This window comes from Colius striatus, chromosome 7 (assembly GCF_028858725.1).
Source record: "Colius striatus isolate bColStr4 chromosome 7, bColStr4.1.hap1, whole genome shotgun sequence".
NCBI lineage: Eukaryota > Metazoa > Chordata > Aves > Coliiformes > Coliidae > Colius > Colius striatus.
In genome coordinates, this window is record NC_084765.1 from 15,425,323 (window position 1) to 15,452,806 (window position 27,484).

Sequence of the window (27,484 nt, forward strand, 5' to 3'; positions counted from 1 at the left end):
CTTAGGCCAATAGGCGGGGAGATTCTTAGCGGCGGCGCAGCCTGAGTGAGCCTGCGACCAGTTCGGCGGCTGGCGCTGCTGCCTCTGCGGGCGCAAGGGGACGCGGGGCCTCTGCGGGCAGGTGAGCGTGGGGCGCCTAGCGCCCGGCCTGGAGGCGGCCTGGGGGCAGGCGGAGAGCTTCAGCTGGGCGCCGTGGCCGCCGCCGTCAGGGCCTGCGCCGGGGTGGAGCTCGGAGGCGGCGGGGGCCACCTGGAGCCGCCTGGTGGAGAGGGGTGGGCTCGGCCCGGCACCATTTTAAGTCTGGCTTGAGAAGTTAGGATTGAGAGAGTCTGCACCGCTGCTGAGTCTGGCGACGGAGCGACGAAGGGGGGCACGGAGGGGTTGCGGCCACATGTATGGCCGCTCTCGCCCGCTCTGAGGAGCCTGGCAGCGAGCCTTCCCTTCCCCCGCCCTCCCGGGGGAAGTGGGGGAGGGTGGGAGGGTTGTTTGTGGCGAGCACTTTCTCTGGCTCGCTCGCCTCGTGGTGCTCGGCTTGAGTCAAACGCTCGGCCGCTGAGGTCAGGCGAGATTTCTTCCGTTTCCCTCAGCGTGGTGTGGGATTTTGGGGACGCGGTTTTTCATTTCGAGGCCCCCGTCTCAAGTGGAGGCCTCATTAAAATTTTCACTGTTGCGACTGTATATAATACCAGCGTTTGTAGGCTTTGTTTAACGCTGTTTCGGTAACATCTGTTTACTGAGCTTTAAAAGCAAAAGGTAGAGAAGCAAGTATCTAAGTTGCAGATGAAATCGGAGCCACCAGACAAATTTTTATCAAGTCATCTCTAACCAAAATAGCATTCCCTCAAGAAAACTTCTAGTTGAGATGAAGTATTAGTAGTGTTCAGGGCTTGTGGAACAGATAAATGAGTTTCTTCCTCTTGACGATTTTTTCATTATTGTTTCTGATTTTTTTGCTGAAAGTACCAGACTTATGTTTGTGATTTTCCATGGGGCTGCATCCCAGCACCTCTGAAAAGGAAGTAATAACTTTCCTTTCTGATTTGTTGTAGTTATGAAAAACAGTAACAGTTGTGGGTAGAGTCTTCCTGTGAGGTCAGATCTCTATTCATTTCCTGCTTCGTATTCTAGTTGTGTTTAGAAGGCTTGTTGAACAAGACACAGTTTCCTTTAGCAAACTTTATTTTATGTGCACTTCTGTTGATGAATATGCATTGCCATGAAATGTGCAGATAGTTTTCCTTTAAAGTCTCATCCTTTGGAGAGTTAACTTGTTTCTCATTGGTTTAAGTGACCAATGGTGTGAGGCATTTGTGGTAGACAAATTGCAGCAGCCTGCTTTGTGGGACAAGTGGTTGATGAGCTCCCTTAACCCAAGGCTTTGTGTCTCGATTAGTCATGTGAAAACAGTGAACTGTCCAGAATAAATCAGACAAATTTGGCCTCTTACTGCTGGTGGTAAAGATAATAAAAATACTTCCCACTATTATTTTCTTGGCATTCAAATTCGTGTCTTGTCTGTAAATTGAGTTCACTTGCTTGGAAAATAACTAAGGCAATAAATCAGAGGGGTCCATGCTTTGCTACTGTATTTTTTTTTAACGAGGTGCGCATTTAAGTTTGTCTCTCACCTTGTTCTCTCCTCCACTGCCCTCACTAGCTTTCATTGAACAGTTTTGCTTGGAACTGCAGCAGTTAGGTCACTGGGAGGCAGCTGTAATGAAAATGGGAATCACAAGTTATTCGTAAGAAAGTGATTTCTAATTACTTGTTTATATACTTTTTGCTTTTTAGTTGCTGAAGGAATAACTTTTGAGGAGCAAAACAAGACTTAAGGTATGTGTTTGCACCAGGGAATGGTGTCTTTTCTGTTGTTGTTTCTTGTTACTTAGGTGAGCAGCTTTTGTCAGAACACGCCCCATTCAGGTCTGTTCCAGTGGAGATTAATTCAGTTGTTACTTAAAAGTTGTTCAAGTTATGGAAACTTTATTCTGTGTTTTCAAAAAATGAATGAGAATGGAATGAGAATCTTGCCTTCCCTTAGCAGGGTTGAGAAGTAGTTCCCTGCAGGAAACACAGCAGAATTGAGCAGAAGAATTTGAATGTGGAGTGAATTTTTTCCATCACCTCTGTCACTGGTCTTAGGTTAGAAGGGACAAGTCTTCAAGGCCAATTTTTAAGTAATGCGAGTCTGCATTTTTAGTTGCTTACTGTTGCTTCTTCTAATAGTGACTGGGATCATATAACTTGTTGGCTGAACTCTGATATTAGGTCAATTTGCTCTGTCTTACCTTTTTAATCATAGCTTTTTTCCTCCTGCCTTATGTCTACTATGGAAGGACAGGCTCATGTATTTTCCTTTATTTCTTCAGCTGTGAGATAGTAAAAATATTAGTTTGTTCTCATAGGTGGTTGCTGGCATTGACACTTTCTCATATTATGTTTAAGGCAAGAATAAGTGTTTGCCAATAATTATGCCTGGGTTACTGAAACACATCTAGTCTACAAGACACCCCTTTTGTTTGTTCCTGGACTTAATCAATAGGGTGGGCTTGTGCTTTTTTTTTTTTTTTTTGGTAAACATTAAGCAACTTCCTGTGGAATAATCTACATTACACTCTCAGTAGTGTTGTAAACAAAGCTTTTCAACTCTATTTCAAAGGGTTGTGAAAATGTTGCTTTTCTAGCTTAGAGCAGGAATTGGCATTTTGCAGATGGGAGAGTGCATGTGATCTCTGAGCCTCCTGTTCTGGCTGCCACTCAAGATGTCATTAGCACTTAGATTCTTCTTTGGGAGTCCTGTATTGCAAGCTGGGCCAAAGATCAGCCTGCATAGCCTTTATCAAATCTTAAGATGTGAGACCTGTTGACTCTCATGAATGATGGAATGTAATTTCTATTCTAAATTTGACTTGCAGACAAACATCTGCTTTCTTGAAGGCTTGATAGGGGAAAATATCACCTATGGTATGTGGTGATTACTTGAATTTGTGATGAACTGTTTAGAATGAGGAGAAAAAACCTCAAACAACCTGTATCATTAAAATTGATAGGCAGGCTTGGATATTTTGCCCTAATAAAGAAGTAACAGCAAAAAGTAGGCAGTCTTGTCTATCTCTGGTTCCTCAGGAGAGCTAATTTAGATTTTGGAGGCTGGGGGGGGCTGCACTAGACTTGGTTTCAATCATTGCTAATTCCAAAACTTTGACTTTTCTATTTTCTCTTTATTTTCTCACTCTAGATAAATAAATTAAAGGCAAATCTTTATGTAGGGGATTCCTCCTTAGTAGCTGCTGTCAAAACCCCTTCTGTTGATAAACAATTTTCTTTCCTTCAGTTTTTGCCTCTCTGTCTTGTAGCAGTTTTAGGTTGTCATTCAGTATAGTGCAGCTGAGGCAGCTATCACAGAAATAGCCCTGATCAGACAGGCAAGTGAGGTATATTTTTCTCCTCTAGTGATGTAAGAAAAAAATAATCTGAAAGTGTTATAATTAATTTGAGCTTTCATTGATTTCAGATCAAGCATAGTAATATAGTATATGCAGAAATTGAAAATGCATTATCTACTGTGATACTGACAAGGAATTAGAAAATAATGTATTTATATCTTGCTCTTTGGCTTGTTTTTTTTTTTCCTAACAACGTAGAGCTAGTCTAGGAAACTGTGTCACTTCAGCCTGGAGACTTACAGTGTTGTAGAAATGATTAGCATTTGGAATATATAACAGAAAAAAATAAATGTAAAAGGGTTAAATGAAAGTACCTAACAGACTTTAAAAATGATGAGCAAGGTCCAGTTTGGATTGGGCATTATGGTAGCTCTTAGTTTTGCTAAAGGATGTTACACATGATGAATTTCTTCAGCAAAGCCAGCATCTGTTGGTTTATATTGAGGCTTTAAAAAATGGCCTATTCTGTTTTCATCTTCTGTTGAGGTAAGTAAGTGACCATTAAAGTATTTTTAAACACTGTATTTCAACTTGCAGGTGGTTTCAAGCACACAGATGGCAGATAACAGGTATGTTGGATGATTTTCTTGAAACTAAGTCAGGGTAGTTAGAGCCAACTGTATGTCTGGTCTTCTGTGGGAGAGTGTTTTTTACCTGTGAAGAGTGGTTTACCAAGCTTGGATGAGAATAAAATGATAGTTTTTTCTCTAACTACATTGCTGTTCCTTACAGCAAGGATAAAATGCTCATTTGGTGTAGGAGAAGCTGAGATTGTAGTGTACTGGATAGAGAATTACTTTGTTCTTAGATTAATATAATTCATGTTGTCTTGATCCAGTTTTCAGTGAACTAAAGCTCTAAAGACTTGCAAGGAGCACTGTGGTGTTTCTCTGTCTGTTGTGTATGATTTCAGCATGTAGAAGGCACTGTTCTATTTTCTAGTTTTCATACTGTTTCTGGAACACGTGACAGTATTGCTAAACTGGTGCAAATAGATGTGTGATGCTGGTCTTTTGGGGCTTGCAGTGCACCAGGGTAAGCTGGATAATCCAGTCTATCCAGTAACTAATAATACTCATTTGCATATATGGTATCTTTTCTTCTCCTGTCTCTGAGTTAGAGTTAATTTCAGCAAGAGCCAATCTGTGTTTTGGGACCTGTAAACTGGCAGGCAAGATGGGGAATGCTTGCTGGCTGTTGACTCATTCTGGGCATTCTCCAGTGCAGGAAGTGTGATGATAGACATTGTGGCAGGGAGATCTCTGTTTTAGAGCAGAAATGAATGTTTTTATTATTAATCAAAGCCACTTGATCTCTTGTTTGTCTTCCTTTTAGTAATTTCTTACCTCTATCCTTTCACACGTTTTTCTTCACTTAAAATGATGTCTTCTGTTTTCATTTGAGTGATAACATTTTCCTGCAAGAGTGAGCCAGTGCAGATGAAAGGCTGGCCGTTCACTTAATGAGATGAGTTTATTTGCCTGTGGTTTTTGTTTTGATGGAGGGAGTTGTTTGAGGGTTATTTTCTTGTGAAGCTTGAAGACAAATACGTAACCTTTTAGTGGCATACTTGTTTAAAACTTGTACTGTAGTAAACACTGAGAATTCAGGTTACTTTGTTCTTAAATGTTACCATTTTTATAAAGTGATGCCTTTCAAAATTCTTTTAGTAAAACAGAAGATACTGCTTCAGATTCTGTGGAGGCTGCTAATAAAAATGCAGGTGACAAAAAAGGTAAGAAATACATGTAGTAGGTAATATTACAAAGGTTAGAATAAGCCTGTTGTGCTTGTGTATTTAAGCTTTGTTACCTACAGTTCCAAAACCTGTACGGTTTAAACTGCAGATGTGTTAACTATTGAAAGCAAAGCAGTGTTTTTCAGGTGAACTATTCACTCTATTTTCTCTGTTTATTGCAGCCAGGAGTAAAAAAAAAAGGCTACATTTTTGCAATAATTGTCTTGATTTTGGCTGGGACAGAGTTAATTTTCTTCCTAGCAGTTGGTACAATGCTGCACTTCGGATTTAGTATAAGAATAGTGTTGATAACACACTGATGTTTGACTTGTTGCCAAGTAGTGCTTGTCTTCTGTCAAAGATTTTTTTCAGTTTTGCATGCTCTGCTAGCAAGGAGGTGCACAAGAAGCTGGGAGGGAGCATGACCATGACAGGTGACCTGAGCTAGCCAGAGAGATGGTCTATATCATAGGACATCGTATTCATTTTAGAAACTGGGAGGAGTTGGATGGGATCACATGTGTGACCACTAATTATTCTTTAGGGTCTTTTTTAAGAAAGCCTGTGTGATGGGCAGTTGGAAATCACATCTAAACTGGTAGACACTGTTGAATAGTTCTTATAGTCAAGTTGGATTAAGAAAATATAGCACCTTATCCCCCCAAACAAACAACACTCAAAGCCACTCATATAAAAACTTCATCATATTACTGTGTGCTGTGCAATGTATTGTTTTTTAATGTCTGCTGACAAGAGCATTGAGAAAGAATGGAAAGACTTGAAAAGTGTCTTAGTTATTAATAAGAATTTTTAACTCCTTGCCAGAAGTATTTTAGATTTGACTGCACATAAAAATAGTCTTCTGTGAGGTGTTGAGATCACTGAGGAGTATTTTGATGTAAAAAAAAGTTAGTAATTGTCAAGGAAATGGTCATAGTGCTGTGCTGCTTTGTTATACAGCACACAAAGTTTCTGTCTTCTTTTTGAGGAGTGAGTCTAACTGGAAAACACTTACACAATTGTCTTGGAAGTATAATTCAGTGGTTCTTGGAAATTTAAGCGTGGCTTCTAATCTAATAGAGAGAAACTCCTATTTTTCACTTCAAAAGGGAAGACAGAATGTTTACTTGTATTATATTACTTATAATATCTATGAACTACTTGCTTTTAAAAGCAGAGTTTTCATATATTTGCAAAGAGAAGTGCATATTCTATCATTATGCAGTTATTTTTCTGCAGTCTGATCCTGAAGTAATTTTATTAGTTAACTGTAGTGGTGCTAATTGAGATCTGAAAATAGTATTTTTACCATGACTGCTGTAAGACACACAGCATGACAAAAGCACTATGAATATAATAAAGTTTTGATTTAGAAGGTGTTTTCTGTTTTCGTAGAAAAGCTAGCAGACCAAGTTATGCAAAATCCACAGGTCCTGGCAGCTCTACAGGAACGTCTTGACAATACAGCACTTACTCCTTCAAGTTACATTGAAACGTAAGTACAGGGCATGGGAAAAGTCTCGAAAGACTGAAAGTAGAATAGAGTGTTAGTACTGTATAATTAATGTAGGAAATCAGAACAAATGCTTCACTGAGAAAATGGTTGACTTGAACCATGATTCATAGTGGTCCATTTCTGGAAGGGTTAATTAAGTTTCAGTTTAGTTACATGAAATTGCAAGTAAAACTAGTCCACTTCAGTGTATTTCCTTGGCTATTACTATTTCAATTAGATGTAACTCCCCCCAAGTCTTTGTTTCCTTCTTGTGACCCTTATTCTTTCAGGGTGTGCACAGCATTGATTTTTGACAGGTTGCTGTCCAGGCACTCTAAATCCCTACTTCGAAGCCTAGTTTAATATAAACTGTAGGGTAGACAACACTTTTGAGAACAACTTGTGTAGGAGAGAGGATTATTTCAACTCTTTTAAATAGACTTTGAAGAAACATGTATGTATGTTTGTCATAAGCCTTTTATTTTAAAATTGTGTTTAGTTATAAGCAGCCTGCTTCACAGCGATATGTTAAATAATGCTGAAGCAACTAACTTCTAACCTTAAAGAATTGTTTGTTTTTCAGTTTACCAAAAGCAGTGAAAAGAAGAATTGATGCCTTGAAACAGCTCCAGGTGAAATGTGCCCACATAGAAGCTAAATTCTATGAAGAAGTACATGATTTAGAGAGAAAATATGCAGCACTCTATCAGCCCCTTTTTGATAAGGTGAGATGACTGCATATATAATCTTTTTCTCCTTCTAGCTAAGTCAGTTCTGTTTGCATATATGTAACTTTACATTTTCAGTTACGTTCTTGATCTTTTTTTTTTTTTAAACAGAGACGAGAGTTTATTAATGGGGAAGCTGAACCCACAGATGCAGAGTCAGAGTGGCACAGTGAAAATGAAGAAGAAGAAAAACTAGCTGTGAGTACAAGCTGGGTAGTAAACTACAGATTTATTGGATTACCAGAGCTAATTCCTGTATAGTGTTTTCCACTGAAAGATTCATTTTCTGAAATAAAGATTTTTATCAGTGATTGATGAATCCACTGTTTAGTCCAGTAAAAGCTTTAGAACTTTTAGTTTAGCCTTTTTTCAAGTTTAAGTGAATTGAAAAAATTGCCTTTGCACTGTTCGTAACCTGTTAACAGCATCTTTCTGATAATGGGTTCCATTCCAGTGCTACAGGATACCCCAAGATAATAGAAGGCTGGCTGTTTGTCTGCCTGTCCCCTTTATTTTGGGGGACATAATTAGCTTTCCATAAGTACAGATGATACATGTCACCTAGTCATGTGCAGACTAGTGAGTTCCTACTTGTTAATTGAGTAGGAGCTATCTAGATTTAGTAGGAATAATGTAATCTATAGACTGATTTTTACTCTTAATATCATCATTTCCGGAGATATATACTTATGGCTGGCTTCTTTCTCTCAGAGAAGCAACCTACTTAAAATGCTCTGTTTGCCATTCTGTCAGGTTTTTGCATTTTTGTTCTGGCCTGTTTTCCTTCAGTTTCCTTTGGACACTGTTCTGTATACATAGAGAATTGTTCTTTGTTATTGCTGATCTCATGAGATATACTGTGACACAGTACTCTGTGCATAAGCAAAAAACGATTTTCAGGCTTTGTGTGAGTGCAGCATTGGTAGGATATATTCCATGCAATTACGAGATTCCAAACACGTCTAGATGGCAGGTAAACAGCTGCTTCATGCGCTTGACTAGTCATAACAAGGGTATTTGCTGCTCTCTAGTGGTGCAAAAGGAAAAGTGCAATGCAACTAAATTGGACTGCCAAGTTTCTGTTTTTTGGAGCTAGAGAAGTGACTTAAGTCATCTTTTTTGTAACATTTGACATTTATGTGTAGATAATAATGGAAGACAGCATAATAATGGAAAAAAAAACCATGAAAACCAACTTCTTAAAATATTCTGCATAACTGGAAACTTAAAACTATTTCAAATGGCAAAGTTTTATATTAAATTTTTACATGAAGCACTCATTGACCCTTGTAGCTGCAGGAACAAGATAACAGAAATGCTTTGAGGGGGTTTTTTCTGTTTATAGAAGACAGAAAAGTGTTTTCATTATTTCTGCTTATCCAATCAGTGAAAGTCTCAGTCTGTTTAGTCATTGTGCAGAACAATTCCAAATGAGTGGAAAGTAAATCTGAATTAAACGTATGTATGTTTAGTTACTTACATAAACTTTGTGTGATACAGAGGAAAAAAAAGGATGTAAACTTTAAATGTTTCTTAAACACAGCTTCACAGATGCATATGTTTGGTACATCTACCTTACTGTTAATTGAATATTTTAAGGAGTCACAATTTTGTTTCTTTAAATATTTTTCTACTTGTTTGACAGGGAGACCTGAAAAATGCAGTGATAATAGAAGAAAAAGCAGAAGAGACAAATGTCAAAGGAATTCCAGACTTCTGGTTTACTATCTTTAGGAATGTAGATATGTTAAGTGAATTAGTACAAGTAAGTTTCTGCTGAGAAGAATAACTTCTGTCATGTATTAAAATGATTGCTACTTTTTCCAGTTAATAGAAGGTGCTTATGGTATGTGTATGAGGCACGTCTTTGAGTCTTCAGAATCCCTGACAATGTTTAAAAGGCTAATGATGGACAAGCAGAACAACTTGTCCCCAAACTGCCTAAAACTATGTGGGTTGTTTATGAAATTATTTTGTAATAACATTTGTAGATACTACAATGCAAGCTTAAGTGCTGCTTACAACAACTATTGCTCTGCAGTTCTGTTAATTTAGTCCAGAAAGGATAATTTTTACAAGGATGATACAATCATACCCATGGATTAATAGAATTCATGTTAGATAGCTTATGTAGTTTTGTCCTCAGTTGTATTAATTGCTTTTAATGCTGTTAAGGAGCAATTCCTTGAAGTATATCTTTCTGTAAATCTCACCAGAAATACATAACCTTAATGAAGGTATTTTGTTTTCAGTAATACTCATACAGCCTAGCATGATGGCAGCTTTGTTTCCTGCAAATGAGCCCTAATGATTGAGAATTTGGCACATGGTATTTGCAACTCCATTTAAGAAATTTGGATCTGACTTTAACTGAAATAGTTGAATAATTGCAAGGTTTGGTTTGTTCTTAAGAACAGATTGAACAAGCAAGCTAGGTTATTTTTTTCCTTCTAAATATTGCCTACTAAATAGGAACTGCTTTTTTTTCTGTTTTTTGACATTTCAGGAATATGATGAACCAATCTTGAAACATCTGCAGGATATTAAAGTTAAGTTTTCTGAACCTGGACAGCCTATGGTGAGTCTGCTTGGTGAACAACAATTGAAAATTTTCATTCCATTCTTTTGTGCTGGAATGTGTGGATGGAGTTTCTTTCTAGGCTAGTATCTTCATACTTTGGCTTTAGAGATTTATTTTCTGACCCTTTTCTCTTTGATCCTTAGTCAGGACTTCCTGGACATCATTGTAGGTACTAGATTACACTTGTCTCCATTCTGTCTAGTTTTTACTGTATTTTTCTCTCTGAAATTCCAAACTAGCTAACTAATTACAAGTCTGCTTTTGGTTTGAAAATGAGTTGTTGAAAAAATTCAATGTGGTAAGTAATACTCAGAATTAACTTGGCAATATTAATTAAAAGCAATGACGGGTACTTTGCCTATTAAAAAAGATAAGTGTTTTAAAATTGTACCTAATGAGTCATTTTTAAAGTATAATTTTGTATTTTTTTAGTTGCTTTCCTGTTTAAGTTCTGTATACAAAAACAAATAGTATGTTTGTCAGAAATTGTTCTTCTGTTTAATTCATGCAGACTGTGCTTCTTGAACTCATTTTGAAGGGGATGCAGGGAGAAGGATGAGATTTGAGCCTATATATACTTTCTTAAAGCTTCATTTCTGTGACTTTTGCCTTACATTTGGTGGTATTTATTTTGTCCTACAGAGTTAGTCTTCTGATGAAGTGCCAGATAAATACAAGGAGAGCTTAATTGAAGATTCATATAGGAAAGATGGAATGACTTTCTCAAAATACCTTTTAAAGGTTAATGACATCTGAAACAGATCTTAGTCCTCGTCATCTTTCTTCTGTTAGTATGAAAACATTTGAGCTGACAATAGGCAAGGGAAGTAGTATGGACAGGGAACAATTGGGAATTCCTAAAAATTGCTGGGGCTGAAGGAGAAAATGAGTTTTATGAAGAAAATTAATTGTTTAAACAAAGTATTATAAGAAGTTGGTGGGTTTTGTGTTGAAACATATCTATTCAGTGGCACTTGGATTATTTAGGAGTAGCTGGTTTTGCCTACAGTGTTTTTATGTTTTTGTTCAGGGTTGGCTTACGTTACCTTAAGCTGAAGAACTGTCTTTAAAACATCAATGGATTTGTTATCTTGCACTGTTCGTAACCTATTGACAGCATATTTCTGTGGATAGGTTCCATTCCGGTGCTACATTAAATCCAATAATGGAAGGCTGACAAATTCCATGTCCCTTCTGAATTTGGACACAAAAGGATGTATTTCTAACTAGAGTGAAACCTGTTATTCAGTTGTGTGTCACTGTCCTGCCTGAAATTGGTACAGCAATTGTGGCTTTATACTGTAGAAAATTCACATAACCACTGTGTAGTAAATACACTGATTCTACTGGGGTTGCTGTGAAAAAAAAAAGTGATTTTCAGATTTACCATTGACCTAAGGTGATTAACTGTAGTTACAGTCATTCAAAAGTAGGTTTACCTGGTACAGTAACGATGCTTCCAAGGTCTATTTGCCATAACCTGTGTGTGTATATACACCTTTATCTGCATGAAGCACGATTCCCTTACTATTTTGCTTTTATTTATCATATAAATATATTTACATATATTTGTATAAATGTAATTTATAGTTGTGTGTGTATATATATAGTGTGTATATATAGCATATATTTAGATATCAGGATCTTTAGCTAGCATGTTCAGACCTGGTGAAGCATCTGGGTATAACTGAAGAAAGTAACTTAAAATAAGGAAGTTCTCTTTTTTTGAACTTTGTGAGGGCTTCTATGCTACAGGGAAAATCTAGAAATAACAGTGCAAAGGTAAGCTGATATCAGAAGCAAAGGTATTTAAATAAAGACTACTGGAAAGTTTATTACAACACAATAGTATGTGAAACTTTAAGTTGCTTGTTATTGTCTGCTAATTAGCAGATGTGAATGAAACACTGAAATGGAGTCTCAGCAGGTATTTTTGTCTCATGAGTCCTTGGAATCCTGCATGCTAAGCACTGCCACAGGTTCTACTGATAGTTTTGTGGTGTTATTTGAGTATGTATGTAAGCCACTTGTACTAGATAAGTTAAATTTGTGACCTTTGTCCTGGGCATATTTGCAAGAGAGATTTCCAATAGCTGAAGACATCCTCCAAACCATACCAACTGTCTTGAATTACTTTAAAATCAAACTGAAGCTGGAAAAGGCTATGTGAAGCCAATATAGATGTGCTAGTGCACATGTGGTTCCCAGTGGCTTCTTTTCCTTAAAGTGTAAGCATATGAGTTGGAAGGCTGCTCTTGCCACCAGTCTCCATCACACCTTGACGACTGTCTTTCCAGATTTCAGTCATGTGAGGAAATTCATGGAATGTTGCATGCTGTGGCTGTGTAGTAGGAATGGTGGTGTTGAGGGTTTTTAGTTTCAGCCTTGCTGTGGTATTGAACTGACCTGCAGCCTTTTTCCTCCTTCGAGTAACTAAAGCAATATTACTGAAAAATCTTTGTCTCCTGGTCCATGGAAGTTTGAGTCTCGTTTTACTTCTGAATAGTTCATAGGTGATCCTGACTGCAAAGTTGGTATATATAGGATTGTGCAAGCAGTTTTGAAAGCTTTAGAGACTTAAAAATTGATAGATTGTGTATGCTGCAGTTTTCCATAACAGAGTTTTTGTTCTCTCTAAGAATCCGAATTTCTGCCATTTTTAGGTGCCACAGAAGGCTCGAACAGAAACACCTTCAGGCTGCAACCTGTTAAGACATTTATAATTTTAATCTTAGGCTTCACTTTGTAAAGGCAGTGTTCTTCGCAGCATTCTCTGTTATCAAGTGGGGAAAAAAAGCCCCTCTGGTTCATGGTGGAATACACTGTTTAAATACAGACTCCTGCAATCTATTTACTCAGTTAGAAATGTCTGCTTCATCCTCTCAAGGGCATGACATTGAATGATCAGTGGGGAGACTAATGGAACCTGATGGTGGTATTCTGAAATGAGAATGGCTTTAGAGCTAAACAACCTTTTCATCCCTAGTCAAGGGTGATGACTAGGCCTCCATAGAAACTGAAACCAAGAATTATCTCAAAGCACTGATTTCTAAGTTTGCTTTTAAGACAACAGTTCTATATGTAAAGATGAAGGAAATTTACTAATTACCTGAATTATAATTTGAATGTTTGTTCAAACTTCCTGCATGTTCAGAATTGGTTGACATTCTTCACTTCTTGCTTCTGCTATAGCTTGAAAGATACGCTTGCCATCAAGTTGTCATTTTTTTCCTGTATTTAGAGCTTGATTAATGATAATTTTGCTGATACGCTATTTAAAATAAACACGACTGGTGGCATGAAATTACAATGGAACTTTTTTTCAGTCTTTTTCGTTAGAGTTCCACTTTGGGCCCAATGACTACTTTTCTAATTCAGTCCTGACAAAAACATACAAGATGAAATCGGAGCCGGACAAGACAGATCCCTTTTCATTTGAAGGACCTGAAATAGTTGATTGTGAGGGGTAAGGAGAAGTTGACATTCAAAAAACTTCTTGAAGTAACAGTCCATATTTTCCTGTTGCTGTTTTATCTCACTATAGTAATGATTAATGAAGATAAAATTTTTACTGATTTAAGAACTGCTCATTTTTGTAGGGATGATGATTGTGATCTTGGTCTCAACGTGTAGAAGTGAGAGATAGATTTTAACAACATTTGAAACCTTATACCTTTCAGGTTCAAGAGATTACTAATGAAGTAACAAACCTTTTATTTCCAGGTAGCTGGGAAAATTTGTTTTAGTCATTACACTTCATAGACCTCCATCTTCAGTCTGGTAAATAGCCTTAGACTCTCTTGGACTCTGCAACTTTTATTCCAGCAGTAGAAGGGGAGCAGAACCTCACTTGATGTACTGGCCACACTCTTCTTGATTCATCTTCTTGATGCATCCCAGGATGCCATTGGCCATCTTGGCCACAAGGTCACATTGCTGGCTCATGTTTAGTTTATTATCAACCAGGACCTGCAGGTCTCTTTCCGCAGAACTGCTCTCCAGCAGGTCAACCCCCAGCCTGTACTGGCGCATGGGGTTGTTCCTTCCCAGAAAGAGCTGCAAGAAGTAGTTCTGAATCTGACAGGAATTGGTCATATGTATGATGTGCTCTTTCAGTCAGTTTTGAGACTGGAACATACTGGCCACACAATTTGATTCTGGCAGTTGTGGCTAATGCGACTTTTTTTTTTTTTTTGGGCAAAATGAGTTCAGAAACTGTGGGATGGTGAATTCTTAATATGTTCTGAAGTCTAGTGAGCTGTATATCACATTAGCCTGCTGTGTTTGACTACCTCATCAATAAGAGCACTGCTCTTTGGAGAGCTAAAATGTGCCTCTTTCTGGCCACTCTGTGCATTTATTTTGAGGATAAATGGATGCTGCCTTGGCCTGAAGTGAGAGGATGTAACATTGTTGGAAGAATTAATTCTTGATTTTTGAGACTTTTCTCAAATAGCTTGGTCATGTCCTTGGTTACAAACTAAGTAAGGCAAAGAGGTATTAAAGTTTGGGTGGAGTGGGTGCAGTGATTACTCTGGAAAGACACTCTTCAGCTTTTTTCTGTGAAGACAAGCTGATAGAGAGAGAAAGTTGTTCAGCCTGGAGAAGAAGGCTTTGGGGAGTCCTTATATTGCCTACTGGGGGCCTACAAGAAAGCCAGAGGGCAACTTTTTACATGAGCACTTAGTGTTACTACCAGTGGTAATGGCTTTAAACTGACAGAGGGTAGATTTAGATTAGATACAGGGAAAAAGCTCTTGCCTGTGAGGGTAGTGAGTTGCAGGAACAGGTTGCCCAGAGAAGTGATCCATGCCCCGTCCCTGTAAGTGTTCAAGTGTTCAGGCTGGATGCGGCTTGGAACAACCTACTGTGGGCAGGGGAGTAGCAACTAGATGACATTTAAGGTCCCTTCCCACCTAAACCATTCAATGACTTTATGTTTTTTTTATTTGAGGAAGTATTGTTATGTCCAACATACATGTAATCTCTTATCACTGCAGTCCATCAACTTGGCATCTCATCAAGTAGATTTGGTTGCCAGAGTGTGTCAAACCAGCTTTATCTGGAGAGTGACAAGCTATCTTCAATGTTTGTTGCTCTAATGCTTAGTTCCTTACTTTTGCTGATGTCTTGTCTTTAAAGTGCTGTTTCCTATATGTCCTCTCTAGATGTACTATTGACTGGAAGAAAGGAAAAAATGTTACAGTTAAAACAATCAAGAAAAAACAGAAACATAAGGGTCGAGGCACAGTTCGGACAATTACTAAACAAGTACCTAATGATTCTTTTTTTAACTTCTTCAGCCCAATAAAGGGTAAGCTTGAAAATGGAGAATTTCTGATTCTTAAAATTATGTTTTTTCATTTATATATGTTTATACACCTTACCTACAAACTCCTTATGCTGCTGCATTGTCTGCTTTTTTCTTAGCCTAGAAAGATAGTAAACTGCAGCCCATCCAAACAGATTATTTTGTTCTCACGTTATTCTGTAGAATTTGGCCATTAGGTTTGCTGTGTAAATAGGATTCATAGCATGGAAAGAGTCTTGTATAGACTTTCTTAAAGAAGTTAACTTGTTTTACCACAGGATGGCTCCATGCATCAATTTGTGGCTTTTAACATTCAAAGGAAATCTCTTCCAGTGTTGGTCAAGTTATAGTGTATTGGTTTCATTTAAACCTTTTAAGTGGTGGAACTTTTCTTCTGTAGTTGATTGGTGATCCCTAATACTCCATACATACCTTTCTAATTTTCATAGTAATGTAACACTAGATGCGTACACACATATTTAAAACAGTTTTGGTGGATTCAAAAAACGTTCTTCCTTTTTGATACCTCTCTCATTGTACACTTCTTCCCAAGTGTGAATGGAAGAAGCAGGACTTAAGTAATGTACTGAACAAAAGGGACATTAGTTTTTGATTCCTAAATATAAGAAAAAACTATTTCACTGTTCAGGTGAGGGAGCCCTGGCACAGGCTGCCCAGAGGGGTTGTGGAGTCTCCTTCCTTGGAGGTCTTCAAGACCTGCCTGAACGTGTTCCTGTGCAACCTGATCTAGGTGAACCTGCTTCTGCAAGGGAGTTGGACTTAGATGATCTCTAAAGGTCCCTTCCAACTCCTACCACTCTGTGATTCTATAATTCTATGATTTGGTCATAGGCTGCTGTGAACTACCTGTCACTTCTAAATACTCCTGCTAATCCCTGTGTACATGGGGAAAAGAAAGAAGTGATAAGTATTTCCCAAGTTGGATTTTTAGTTCAGAAATTTCCTTTAACTTAAGCAACATTTTTTTTGTTTGTAGTTGATGCTTGCAGAAGGGTATTGAGATTTGAGATGACTTTATGATGGCTTTTTTAAACACTTAAAGGACACACTCTGTAGGTAGCTGTGTAAGAAGGAAGATTCTGATACCTGCTGGCAGTTGATACTTCCATTTTCTACTTGCATTTTCAACTTGGGAGCAGACTAAACCAAACTATCACTTGCACAGTACCATAGCACTTGAGTAGAGAAAGGAAATCTGTTTTGCTTGTCTGTTTTAAACAAAAAAACCTTCCCAATTCCTTACTAGTTACAGTAACAGGCCTTTTCTCAACAGTGCTTTTCAGATGCATGACAAAATGTCAATCTATTTGGTAGCATCTGTGTTTGAGGAGAGAGTTTGTAGTGCTCTAGCAAAATCAAGTTACGGTAATTACAGCATCAGTATAGAAACAAAATGTATTGCCCTGAGAGGAGAAATGTGATCTGCATGCCTTCTGAACCCATTTATTTAGAGAGTATTTCTTGTGCAAAAATCTTTGGCGTGAAAATGTCAGCTTTAATGCTTTTATTATAGCATGTAAAATTCTTGCAAGTGTAACTTCTGTAGGCTTAATTTAGGATGAATCTAAATTGTTTTTAAAGATTTAATAGTCAGCTTCTGAAGGCTTCTATAGCCCCATTTTTTTGTGATAAGAGAAAGATCTTTATCCTGTGTTTTGTCATCTTGAATACTGATGTGGGCTAAACTATGCAAACTTCTCTTAAATGTGCTATCTTTTTGTTTTACAGTATCTGGTGATGGAGAGTCATTGGTAAGTTTACATTTCAGAAATTGCACAATGGCTCTTTGCTGTATCGTTTCTGCTAAACATCTCTGTGGGGACTATTCTGGTCTTTTATGAAGTATTATATATTTCTATTATTATTGTTGCTTTTGCCAAATGTTAGCTTCGTCTTGATAAAATGAAAGATACTGTTGACTTCTCCAGGCGATCTGTTGGCATTTTCCTATTACATGTCTTGCTGGTGCAGTCTCTGTTGGGAAGAGGTCACTATTTTCCCTAGCCATTCAGCACTGCTGCCTGGCTGCTGTGTGACTTACATTTTTAAAAAGCAATCCAAAGCATTCTGAACAATTCTGTATCATCAGGTGTCAGAACCAGCCATTATGAACCAGCTATATGAACCTTCTTAATAGAAAGTGTTTCTGCAGACAGTAGCCTATATGTAAAAGTAGAAAACTCTTAAAATCTCTGATAGGCAAATCTGTATTTAGATTTACAGTATTTCTTTGGTACAAAGTGTACTGAAGATACGTGTGACATGAGGGGTGATCTTGATGATGGTGCAGTGTTTCTCAAACCTGTAACTCTGAAATGCTTTTGTTTGCCCCTCTGTAACACATCATACTTCTAGTAGAAAAATCAAACTGACTTACTTTTCAGGATGAAGATTCGGAGTTTACTTTAGCAGCAGACTTTGAAATTGGGCACTTCTTCCGTGAAAGGATAGTCCCTCGTGCTGTGCTTTATTTCACTGGGGAAGCTATAGAGGATGATGATAACGTATGTATACTATCACTGTTTTGTTTGTTGGTCACCATGCAGATAGAAACATACTCCTTTTTCTGATTAGTCTAGTATGTGGTATAATTATATGAGAATAACACAAACCCTGAAGAGATTCCTGTTAAATAGAATTAGGAGAGAATCATTCAACCTGCTTTGAGTTGTTAATATCTGATTCTGGAAGGGGCCTAATTTCAGTTACTGTTTGAAAACAGTTTTCACTGAACACAATCTGTTCAGTTGTGTTTGAAAATGCTAGACCTATGACTGCAGAAGACTTTATGCAAATATGAGCAGAGCTAATAAAAGCTTGGGTTTGTTTTTCAGTTTGAAGAAGGTGAAGAAGGTGAAGAGGAGGTGAGATGCATACTGTATCTTTTATATGTAACTAATTAGCTGCCATGTTCCAGAAATAGTGCTATATGGAGCAGAAGATGGTTGTTCATAAATGATCTTGTATAATACTTCTTTCTGAAAGAGTTCAGCATTCCTGATTTATAAAATCTATAGCTGTTTCTCCTTATCAGAAAAGTACTTTCTGCAAGAACATTTATCCCTATTTTTTTTTCTAGCATTTTGAAAGCTGCTTTCTGCCATGAGTCAAAAATTAAAGACGAGCTTTGAGTACTGTGTTATGAAAACCTGAATCTTACTTTAAAGTATCTGTTACTTGGGCAGCAGTGGAATTCAAATGTCAGCTTTTAATTGTCTTAAGCTTGAAGACTGGGCCTTGCTTAAATGTAAAGTAAAAGGATGAGAGTATGCAACTGCTCAGGAGAAAGGCTTAATTTAGGCTGGAATTTCTAGTATACCAAGACCTCTGGTCTATTTACAGTAGTTTTATATGAGTATAAATATACTGTGAAAGGCTTGGCACAAACCACTAAATGATACCACACTGAAATGAACCAATATCCTTTACAGGTAATGATGTTTTTATGTTACCTTGGTGTTCTTGCTAATTGGTTAAAGGCACATACCTGGCAGTTGTCAAGTTCACCGTGGCAGAAACTACCAAGCTTGCAGCCATCAGCTTGCAGTCTCTTTTTCTCTCTGCAAGTTGCAATACAGAATTGTTGTTCAGGCTGTTGAGTGACAAAATATTTCTCTTTTGTTTTTTTCTGAGCTGGGTCTCGACAGAAGTCTACACATATTTTTAATATCTCCCATGGCAAGAGTGTGAAAATACTGCAAAATCCTGTGCAGGAATACAGAGCCTGTCCCAATAATCCAAATAAAGAGAGACTTTTCGAAGGAGGTCAAACCAGAGAACAAGATTAGACAAATATACTTACTACCAGAGCTGTAAGATTCGAAATACTATGTCATGTAGAAGTTAAAAAATGACTGGGAGACTGCAGCAACCTATGTAGGAAGGTTGCCTTAAGCCATGGTGAATATTTTAAATTTTACTTTTTAAGTCTTCTTTTAAGGATTTTGCTTTAAGATGTTGAAGATACTGAATCCTTTTAAGTCAGCCCAAGTAGTTTTAATGTTGACATCTGAAACACTCTAGAATACAGTGATAGTATAACTTACTATTTTGTTTATTCTCCATTACAAAAAGTTGCACTTTTAACCTGTTTTAATTTCTGTTAGTTTATCTCTATTTTGTCATAGGAGTTGGAGGGGGAAGAGGAGGGAGAAGAGGAAGAAGATGCAGAGAGTGATCCTAAGGTAAGGATTTTTGTTTGCTTAGTCATAGCGCAGGCTGCAATCATGAGCAATATAACTAAGGTTATAATAGTTTGTTAAAAGATTAGTAAAGTATTAAAAGACAAAAGCCACCCTAGCTTCTGACTGCAAAGGTTTCGTCTTCTTCAGCACTCAGATTTCCTTTAAGAGCAAAGTAAATGTTTCTGTAAATTCAGAAAATGCAAGTTTTGTCTTCCAGCCTGCAGCAAGAAGATAATTTCTGAACCTATGTGTCTTTACTTAGCGGTATCTCTAGATAATAATGCCATATATTTTTTCCTTTAGAAAGGTCATAGTCAGATATTCTGTGTCTGGACTTCAACTTGGAATTAATCTGAGAATTCTCAACTAGCTTGTATTTGCTTTCTTTGTTAGAATTGTTCTTTTTTGTTGTCCTGTTGGCTACAGATCAGCCTCCTGCATGTCTGTACTCAGCTAGGAATAAAAAAAAGCTAGTCCTCAAACTCCGAATTTTTAAAGCAGGTCTTGTAAAGTTTAAATTCAGCCTGAAGGGTTAGTGCTCCTTCTGATACGTACTTTTCAGTCCTTCAGTCATGGTAAAGGTAGTGCTTATGCTTAGAAAAGCTGGGACAGTGGTGAGAGACTTGCATTCGTTTAGTTCTTAAAACATTGGCTTTCAATTTTTTATGATGAATAACCGAAGGCATGCAAACCTGCTTGATCTTTGGATGAAAGTCTTAATAGCAGCTTAACATGTCACTCTTCTGATGTAGAGTTTTATATACAACATTGTATCACTAGTTAATGTTTTTTGTCACAGTGTCAAGAATTGAGCATGTTTTTCTCTATTGAAAACTACTGTAAACTAAAGAGTCTTGTGGAAAGATCGATCAAAGAGGATTAGAGTGGCAGAAGTGAGTGTTCTGACTCTACTCTGCAGGATCAAAATGCAGTAGTGTACCTGTTGTGGAAGAAAGTTGGACAGCTGAGAAACAAAATGTTTGTTCTGAGTCAAGCATATTTGTGCTAAGTATCAAATATCCTTTCTAAGGACTTGATGTTCTGTAGACAAAAAGCTTACGGTATCTTGGAAGGTTATGGATGTTGCCTTCTGTATTATTTTGTACATTTCACTTTTCATTCATGCTGACAGTTCCTTTCAATTTTTTCCCATTTAGGTGTAATTTAAGTCTGTTTATCATTCATACATTTCTAGGTAAGGTGGAATTCCGTTCATACCTAACTTCCCAGAGTCTCATTTGTAGCCATGCAATGTGGTTTGTTTTCTAGGGTTTTTTATTTTCTTGTTTACTTTGTATGGGAAAAAGAATGGGGGAGTGATGACTTGAAAGTTCAGGTTTTATTAGTAAAAAATGGAGAAGTGTGTAGAGATAAATACCTTTAATCATATTAAATTAGACTCTTTTGGTTTTTTTTTTAATGACCTCTGTCTTCCTGGCACAACTTCTGCTTTGCCTTTGTATCGGTCAAACTGTATTTTATATACACATGATAAAAGATTCTGAGACTTGGCAATCTTTTTTTTTTTTCCCAGTTTCTGATTTCCTGTTGCATCTCTTCACTGTCTCTAGTGTACTTGCAAATTATTTCTTAAATATCTCTTCCTCTTCTCTTGAACCTCTGTAAGTCATCAGCTTGCTTAGTATGTCTTTTTCTTCATTGCTCTTATTCTGCCTGAAAAAGACAGTCAGTCACTCTTGGAAGGCTTTTTCTTGAGCTTTCATGATTTTGAACAGGTATTGCCCTCCTGCTGATGTGTCTTTAAATGTTTAAAAGAAGAAAGAAGTTCCTTGTAGTGCATACTGTCACCTTTCATCCCATGCCTCATAGAGGACAATCCCTGCAACAGGCTCCATACTTTCTTCCCCTCTATTTTAGACTTGTTTGTGAGGTTTTTTTTTTCCTTTGGTAATTTAGAAGCTGTATTCTTTCCAGCTCATTCTCTCTGCATAGATAATCCCCATCTTTGCCTTTGTTAAACTCAAGATTGAACTGTGTGGTGGTTTGTGTATTTTTTAATGATTTCCAATCTGATACACCTTGAAGCCAACCACCTTGCCTCAACATACTTGCTCTGTTTATTCACCTGCAGTAGTAGAACATCCATTTGTCACAACAGCGTATATATTGTCCTACTGCAGTCTGTTACACAGCTGTCTTCCTTATTGCAATTAAAAACTGTCATCCACTGGCCTTGGTTTTTCGAGTCAACTTGAAATTCTGGGTTTTTTTGACTTTTAAGACTTGTATCTCATCCTGTTTTCCATTCCTTCTGTTCATCCAGTGTCTGGTCCTGTTTCTCCCTGTCCCCAGCCCCTCTTTGCCTTTCAGTCCCATCCCTCTGTCCCTTTTTCTTATAATATAGAATAGTTTTCCTTTTCATGTACTCAAAAAATAATTGTTCTTTGGTCAGTTTTCATTTCAAATCCAGTTTCTCCTCTTCACTCACTTCCATGTTGCCTCTCTTCCATTATTGTTGTACTACGTTCACTACACTGTCACCACGCTGCTTTGTTAACTCCTTCTATCTTCTCAGTCTTGTCAGTTTTAAGTACATTTGAGGTGTTCAGTTAGACACAGATCATTTTCATCTCTTGAACAAAGCACTTAATCGATACATAAGTTGTGTCTTTGGAAGACTGAGCAGTCAGATAACTGGAAGTAGCTTCAGAAGATGCTACAAAACCAGATAATGTAGCTTGTTTTGTCAAGTATGTTCTCTATGTGCTTGCATGCCTTGTTCCTTTAGCTGCCTTTATTTCACATTACTTGAGGCTATGGTTGAATTGAGAAGTATCTGACAAGATGGTACAGAATACTGGTTTGAATTATGAACTAGAAAGCTGCCGTGGGGAAAGACTACATGTGCTTTAGGGTGCTTAGTCTGTCTTTTAAGTAACAATGGCAGACAGGCCTGTTAGCAGCAAATTCATTTTCAGAACCTTTGAAGCATTTTGTCTGGTTGGGGAGGAGGCAGTTCAGACCACTGGTGTGCTGAGCTGCAGTTAGCTCTGAGTGTACTTTCTATGCATACGTCTGTTATCCTTGCTTTTTCTCATTCAATAACAGAGATTAAAAGAAATTATATTTGAAGTAGTGAAAGACTTTTGTCTTTCTCTGGAAAGGACATCAGCTTTAATGCCTGCTGTTGGCAGCAAAGTCTGCTTGGTAGTCAGATAAGCTCTTGATGGGCTGCTTGTACTCACACGGCTGTACTGTAGCAGAAGCTTCCCAAAAAGTGATTTGTAAAAGGAAGGAGGTAAAGGCTTGATTTGCTGTTTAGGTGACCTAGGAATGTATCCTGCCTAATCTGTTTAAACATTACAGATGCATAGAAATTCTATGTCTCTCTATGTGAAAAGTTACTGCTCAAAAGATTTTTAGCAATTTAAACCTTCCAAACCAGATAAACAGTGTGGATGCTTTGGACCTTATATCTTAATCCTTTAGGACACCAGACTAGTTGGATGAGTAGATGCAGTGGGCTGTGTATCTGAAAATCATGGGAGCAATACCACTTCCAACCTACTTTTCTTCTCTGTTTTAGCCCCAATGATCCTGCAAATTTTAGGTGAAATTCCCTCTTTAAGTTTAATGCATATTATCTATATCCATGAGCAGCTGATGCACTTTATGTCATGTAATTGCTGATGTCTAAGTGAGGGGTCTTGGATGTAAACTGATTACTTCAAGTTTCTTGCATTGTTCTCATGGTTAATGAAATACCAGAAGAAAAATGTTCATGTTTGTTGTAGCAAGAGTACTTTTTTCAGTTCTGAGCAAGTGATGCAAGAAATGAGGCACTGGCAAAACCCCTTTATATTGATGCTTGTTAGCAAATGAGAAAAAACAGATGGGGTCTCACTTACTTAGCTTGTATATCTCTGTTGGAACAGTGTCTCAAACTGGAATCAAAGGCCCAGAGTAGTTTAAGCTCCTTGCACAGAATAAGTAGATATTATTAAATACTGTAAAGATGTAAAAATAACAAACAAATCCTGCCACTTTTCATGTGTGTTCAAGTCACTGCTGCAGAGGATCTCCTTATGACAAGAATTCTTTCTTATCCCTGTAGCACTGGTAGTGAATGTCAGCGTGTCTGCTGCTAAGTATCTTAAAAATAAGATGCAACTCCTCCTTACCTGCACCAGTTAAAGTCTCTGTTTACTCTTTATTGCTGGGCCAATGCACTTCACCACCTTTAAGTTATCTTGAAGTTAATTTAGGGAAATACAGCATGATTGGAAATCTTAACAGTGTGGACACTGGGAAGCACAGGCTCAAGCTTTAGAGCCTTGCCCAAGGGAGTACAGGTGTAGGATCTAGATCATACTCCCAGCTCTGGGTCTGGTCCCTCACCTGACAGGAGCCATTACAAGCCCAAGATAAGTTTCAAGATGCATGTGCCCGATGGTGCAGCTGGAACTCGAGGGAGATTGTGGTCCTCTGTGGGGACTGTGAGGTGCTTTCTGTGCGGCTGACAGGTAGCTGAAGGCAACGTGGAGCTCATGTGCTTGACCACAAGGGCAGAGCTGTGCTAGTGAAGAAAACAGGTCATATTGGAATCTGGATTTGAGATACTGACTTCTTACCTGTGGCCTACTTAATTTATGTATATGGTCAAGATAGAAGTGCCCTTACCTGTGACCTAAAAATAGATTAAAATAGCTGTATTTCTCAAAATTCCCCAACAACTGAGTCATAACTGAGAAGCCCCTTAAACCGGTGGGTGTTGTGTTTTTTTTTGTCTGAGAGCAATAACCAACCCTGGAAAGTACTTAAAGAACTTTGTAATCTCCATGACTCAGTTTTTACAGCATAGAAATTTATATGCAATAATATGATCTAAATGTTTACAGAAATAGAGGAGATAATGAAGTTTGTTAGAAAATACAACAAGGGGTTTTGGGTGATTGGTTAAAACGCAGCTGCAACTGTTGCAGTGGTTAACCTGAGTGTGTCTCCTAAATGTAACAGGTGGATAGGTAGGAAGGAGGGAAATCCAAAGACTTAAGTACTTTCTAAATAATGGATTTGTTACTAGATTATGGCTCTTATCTGGAGTGTGTGGGGGAGGGGAAGTGAGACTGTGCACCACTCAGTGGCCATGCTAAATATAGAGCTATTATAAGAAAAACATACCTTTGGAAAGCTTTTTGATAAAAATGTTGCTGTGTTTTGCCTGCCTCTAGATGAAAAGGAACAGCGTGCAACGTATTACCACTAGCAGTCAGGTTTTCCCTTTTTTTCTGTGAGAGAGAATGCTCTTTGTGTTCTGTGTAATCATCCCTCGATCTAGGTGGACCTGCTTTAGCAGGGAGGTTGGACTAGATGATCTGCAAAGGTCCCTTCCAGCCCCTACCACTCTCTGGCTATGTGAGTTCATACTGTATTTAGTCCCAGCTCAGTGAAAATTAATTCACATCAGTGTTATTTGGGACTCCAGGCGGGTGAGAGAGAGTACAAAGTTGAAGTAAGCCAGATGCGTTGGGGAGGAAAACCACAAGGAAGAAGACTGAAGGATGTTTTTGGTGTATCTGTGCAGAAGAGGGAGCATTTGGCTTTAATCCAGCCTTCTAGTGAGAATGATAGTGACTGCTATAACCCTAAAGCAGTTTAGGTGAGGAAAGAAAAAAATAGTCTGGGACTAGTGCAGATTATCAAAGGCAGACCTTTTGATAAGGAATCTCTCTTGCATGTGTATTTCCTCACTACAGGCAAAATAGTGAAGTTATCTTAGCTCTCGGTTACTCAATGTACTAGTGATCTCTTGCATGTTTAATTCTTTCACAACACATAAAGCTGCTCTTCAGGATAGTTACCAAGAAATATTTTCATTGGCAGGCAGTGACAGTTGAGGTGTCATACTTTTATACCTGAATTTTTCTTTGAGAATTCAGCAGGTTTCTGTGACTGCTACTTGTTTGTAATGATCTGTGTTAAGCACCAGACAAGAAGTACTGAATATTTTCTGCTTTCTAAGAATCCTGTTTTACAACAAAAAAGTGCAGTACTTTTTTTTGTGCAGAACTTTGTAGCTGTTTGAATACTTGTTCTCCTTCCCAAATACACCTTCATTTGCCAAAGGGGAAGTTGTTTTACTACCTAATGAAGGTGTTTCTACTTATTCAGATTAACATGTGGACTTCTTGCCCAGTGTTAAACTGTTGAATAGTTAGTTACCTGCTGGTGGTGCAGAACCTAGAAGAAATCAACACATCAATTTACATTTTTGTCACCTTTACAGAAGGGGCAAAACATCTGAGGAGAAACTCAAATGTGCTGTGGAATAAGCAGCTGTCCCATCCCTGCCTCCTGCCTTCCTCACAGCTCCTGAGGAGGAGGAAGTTTATTTTTAAACTCTTTAATGGGACCTGAAAGTCAATTAGAGCCTTTCACTGGGGGGAGGAAGAGGTGGAGCCTTGGCCTACTGGATGGAGTGTAAAGAACACAAATGTAGATGAAAAATATTATGGGGTACCAGGCATTTGGGGGCAGGGGGAAACCCAATACATGCTGTGATGACTGCTGTCCAGACCTTTATGATCTAGACGAGTTTACATGTAGCTCTTCTGTACCTGCTAATGACATCTCTAGCTAATTCAAAACTGCATAGCCCATTTCTTTTACTTGTTGAAGTATTTTCTTGTATGCCAGTTTGATTGTCAGCTACTCATTTTCTTTTCTTTTTTCCCTCCTCTGTACAGAAAGATTCCAGCCAGCCTGCTGAATGCAAACAACAGTAATAAGGAAATACCACTTGGAAATGATATTTGAACAACTTGTAACAAATACTTGGATACCTGGCCTGCAGTTCAGGATATTCCATTGCTGCAGCACAATCTTATTAACAACGCTTAAAATTAATTTTGTTTTAAAAATGCATGATTTTCACTAACTTTTCTTTATTGCTTAACATGTACAGTGACAACTTCAATGCATTTGGGAAATATGAGGTTTCAATAAAGCACACTCTACAGCCGTTGGTACACTGTAGCCAAGTACGTCGGGGGGCCTTTGGAGCCTTTTGCCCTATGCTTAGGGGAATAGTCCAGACTCCCGAGTGAGGGTTACCCATTTCCTTGTTAAACACTGACAGTTGTGAAACAGCAATGTGCTGAGAGCTAAAGTAAATGGATTAAATGTATGGTAGCTGAAACAAATAGAGCAATATAACTTCTTTTGCTAGTTTCCTCCCCACTTTTTTAAATGTTTCTTGCAACCTACAAATTGAACTAGTGCTTGAGCAGCTTTAAATGTCATATTTATTATCTCAGTAAAACCAATTGAAGTAATTTTACTTCATTGAAGGGGGTGTCATATTTGAGACTTAGTTGTTCATCTTAATATTTATTTATTCATGTTTGTAAGTACTTTGGCAGAATTAGTGCTTTTTAATAGTTTTTTAATATACTTGAAAATCTTCCTCCTTTGCATACAACATGGGTACTCGTAAAACAATGCTGATGGATCTCAATGTAGTAGTCTAGACAGAAGAAACAAACTTGCATCAGAATGACCACCCTTCTGGAAGAAGATCAAAATGCAAAGGCCAAACTGTTGCTGTTGATGGAAGTGGGTTGCAGCCAAAGAACCAGAAAATTCCCAGTAGTCTTACTGCTTAGTGTCCAGCATGGAGGGACCTTTCACTATGAACACAGAAGTTTATCAAAATTCTGTTCAATAAATCTCAAGTTTTGGTGTCTTACTTGCAGCACTGAAATTACTTTGTTTCACAATTTGTTTTATTTAAAGCTCTGAAGTCTTCAAAACTACTTTTTGTGTGGCACTTCAGGTACACGTTTCTAGTTTCAGCATCCATTGCCAACCTCTGGCAGCAGTTGAATAGCAGCTGTATCAACACTGTGACCAGGCATGTAGAGTGCTCCAGCCTTACCTTACACATTTGTAACTTAATACTGTGTTTTCAATTTGTACAGAATAGATAGAATATTCTATTAAAGTTGTGAAACATGATGA

General features: G+C 37.9%; 1 protein-coding gene and 2 non-coding genes across 7 annotated transcripts; all 3 read left to right on the forward strand.

Moving 5' to 3' along the window:
* NAP1L4 (nucleosome assembly protein 1 like 4) lies at nucleotides 1-27,484 on the forward strand. Of its 5 annotated transcripts, none has more exons than XR_009819020.1 (17): nucleotides 3-121; nucleotides 1,792-1,833; nucleotides 3,984-4,015; nucleotides 5,117-5,181; nucleotides 6,580-6,679; nucleotides 7,263-7,404; nucleotides 7,519-7,605; nucleotides 9,053-9,172; nucleotides 9,914-9,985; nucleotides 13,315-13,454; nucleotides 15,157-15,302; nucleotides 17,049-17,071; nucleotides 17,705-17,824; nucleotides 18,155-18,184; nucleotides 19,427-19,504; nucleotides 20,662-20,699; nucleotides 26,212-27,484. XR_009819020.1 is itself a non-coding variant. In XM_061999192.1 (17 exons), exons 3-16 carry the CDS (start codon nucleotides 4,002-4,004, stop codon nucleotides 20,665-20,667), a joined length of 1,122 nt encoding a protein of 373 aa, XP_061855176.1. In that variant the 5' UTR covers nucleotides 3-121; nucleotides 1,792-1,833; nucleotides 3,984-4,001; the 3' UTR covers nucleotides 20,668-20,699; nucleotides 26,212-27,484. The 5 variants fall into 5 exon arrangements, 3 of the variants coding, with proteins under 3 accessions (XP_061855174.1, XP_061855176.1, XP_061855175.1); XM_061999192.1 differs by having other exon boundaries at nucleotides 19,448-19,504; XR_009819021.1 differs by lacking the exon at nucleotides 20,662-20,699 and having other exon boundaries at nucleotides 26,212-26,246.
* LOC133625883 (small nucleolar RNA SNORA54) lies at nucleotides 7,807-7,934 on the forward strand. The gene has a single exon (XR_009819132.1). It is a non-coding gene; the product is annotated as a small nucleolar RNA SNORA54 (small nucleolar RNA).
* LOC133625884 (small nucleolar RNA SNORA54) lies at nucleotides 11,080-11,200 on the forward strand. The gene has a single exon (XR_009819133.1). It is a non-coding gene; the product is annotated as a small nucleolar RNA SNORA54 (small nucleolar RNA).

Coding starts and splice junctions, on each gene's coding strand:
- NAP1L4 (XM_061999190.1), top strand. Junction 5,182..6,579: donor AAATGCAGGTGACAAAAAAG/GTAAGAAATACA, acceptor CTGTTTTCGTAG/AAAAGCTAGCAGACCAAGTT. Junction 17,072..17,704: donor CTGGTGATGGAGAGTCATTG/GTAAGTTTACAT, acceptor CTTACTTTTCAG/GATGAAGATTCGGAGTTTAC.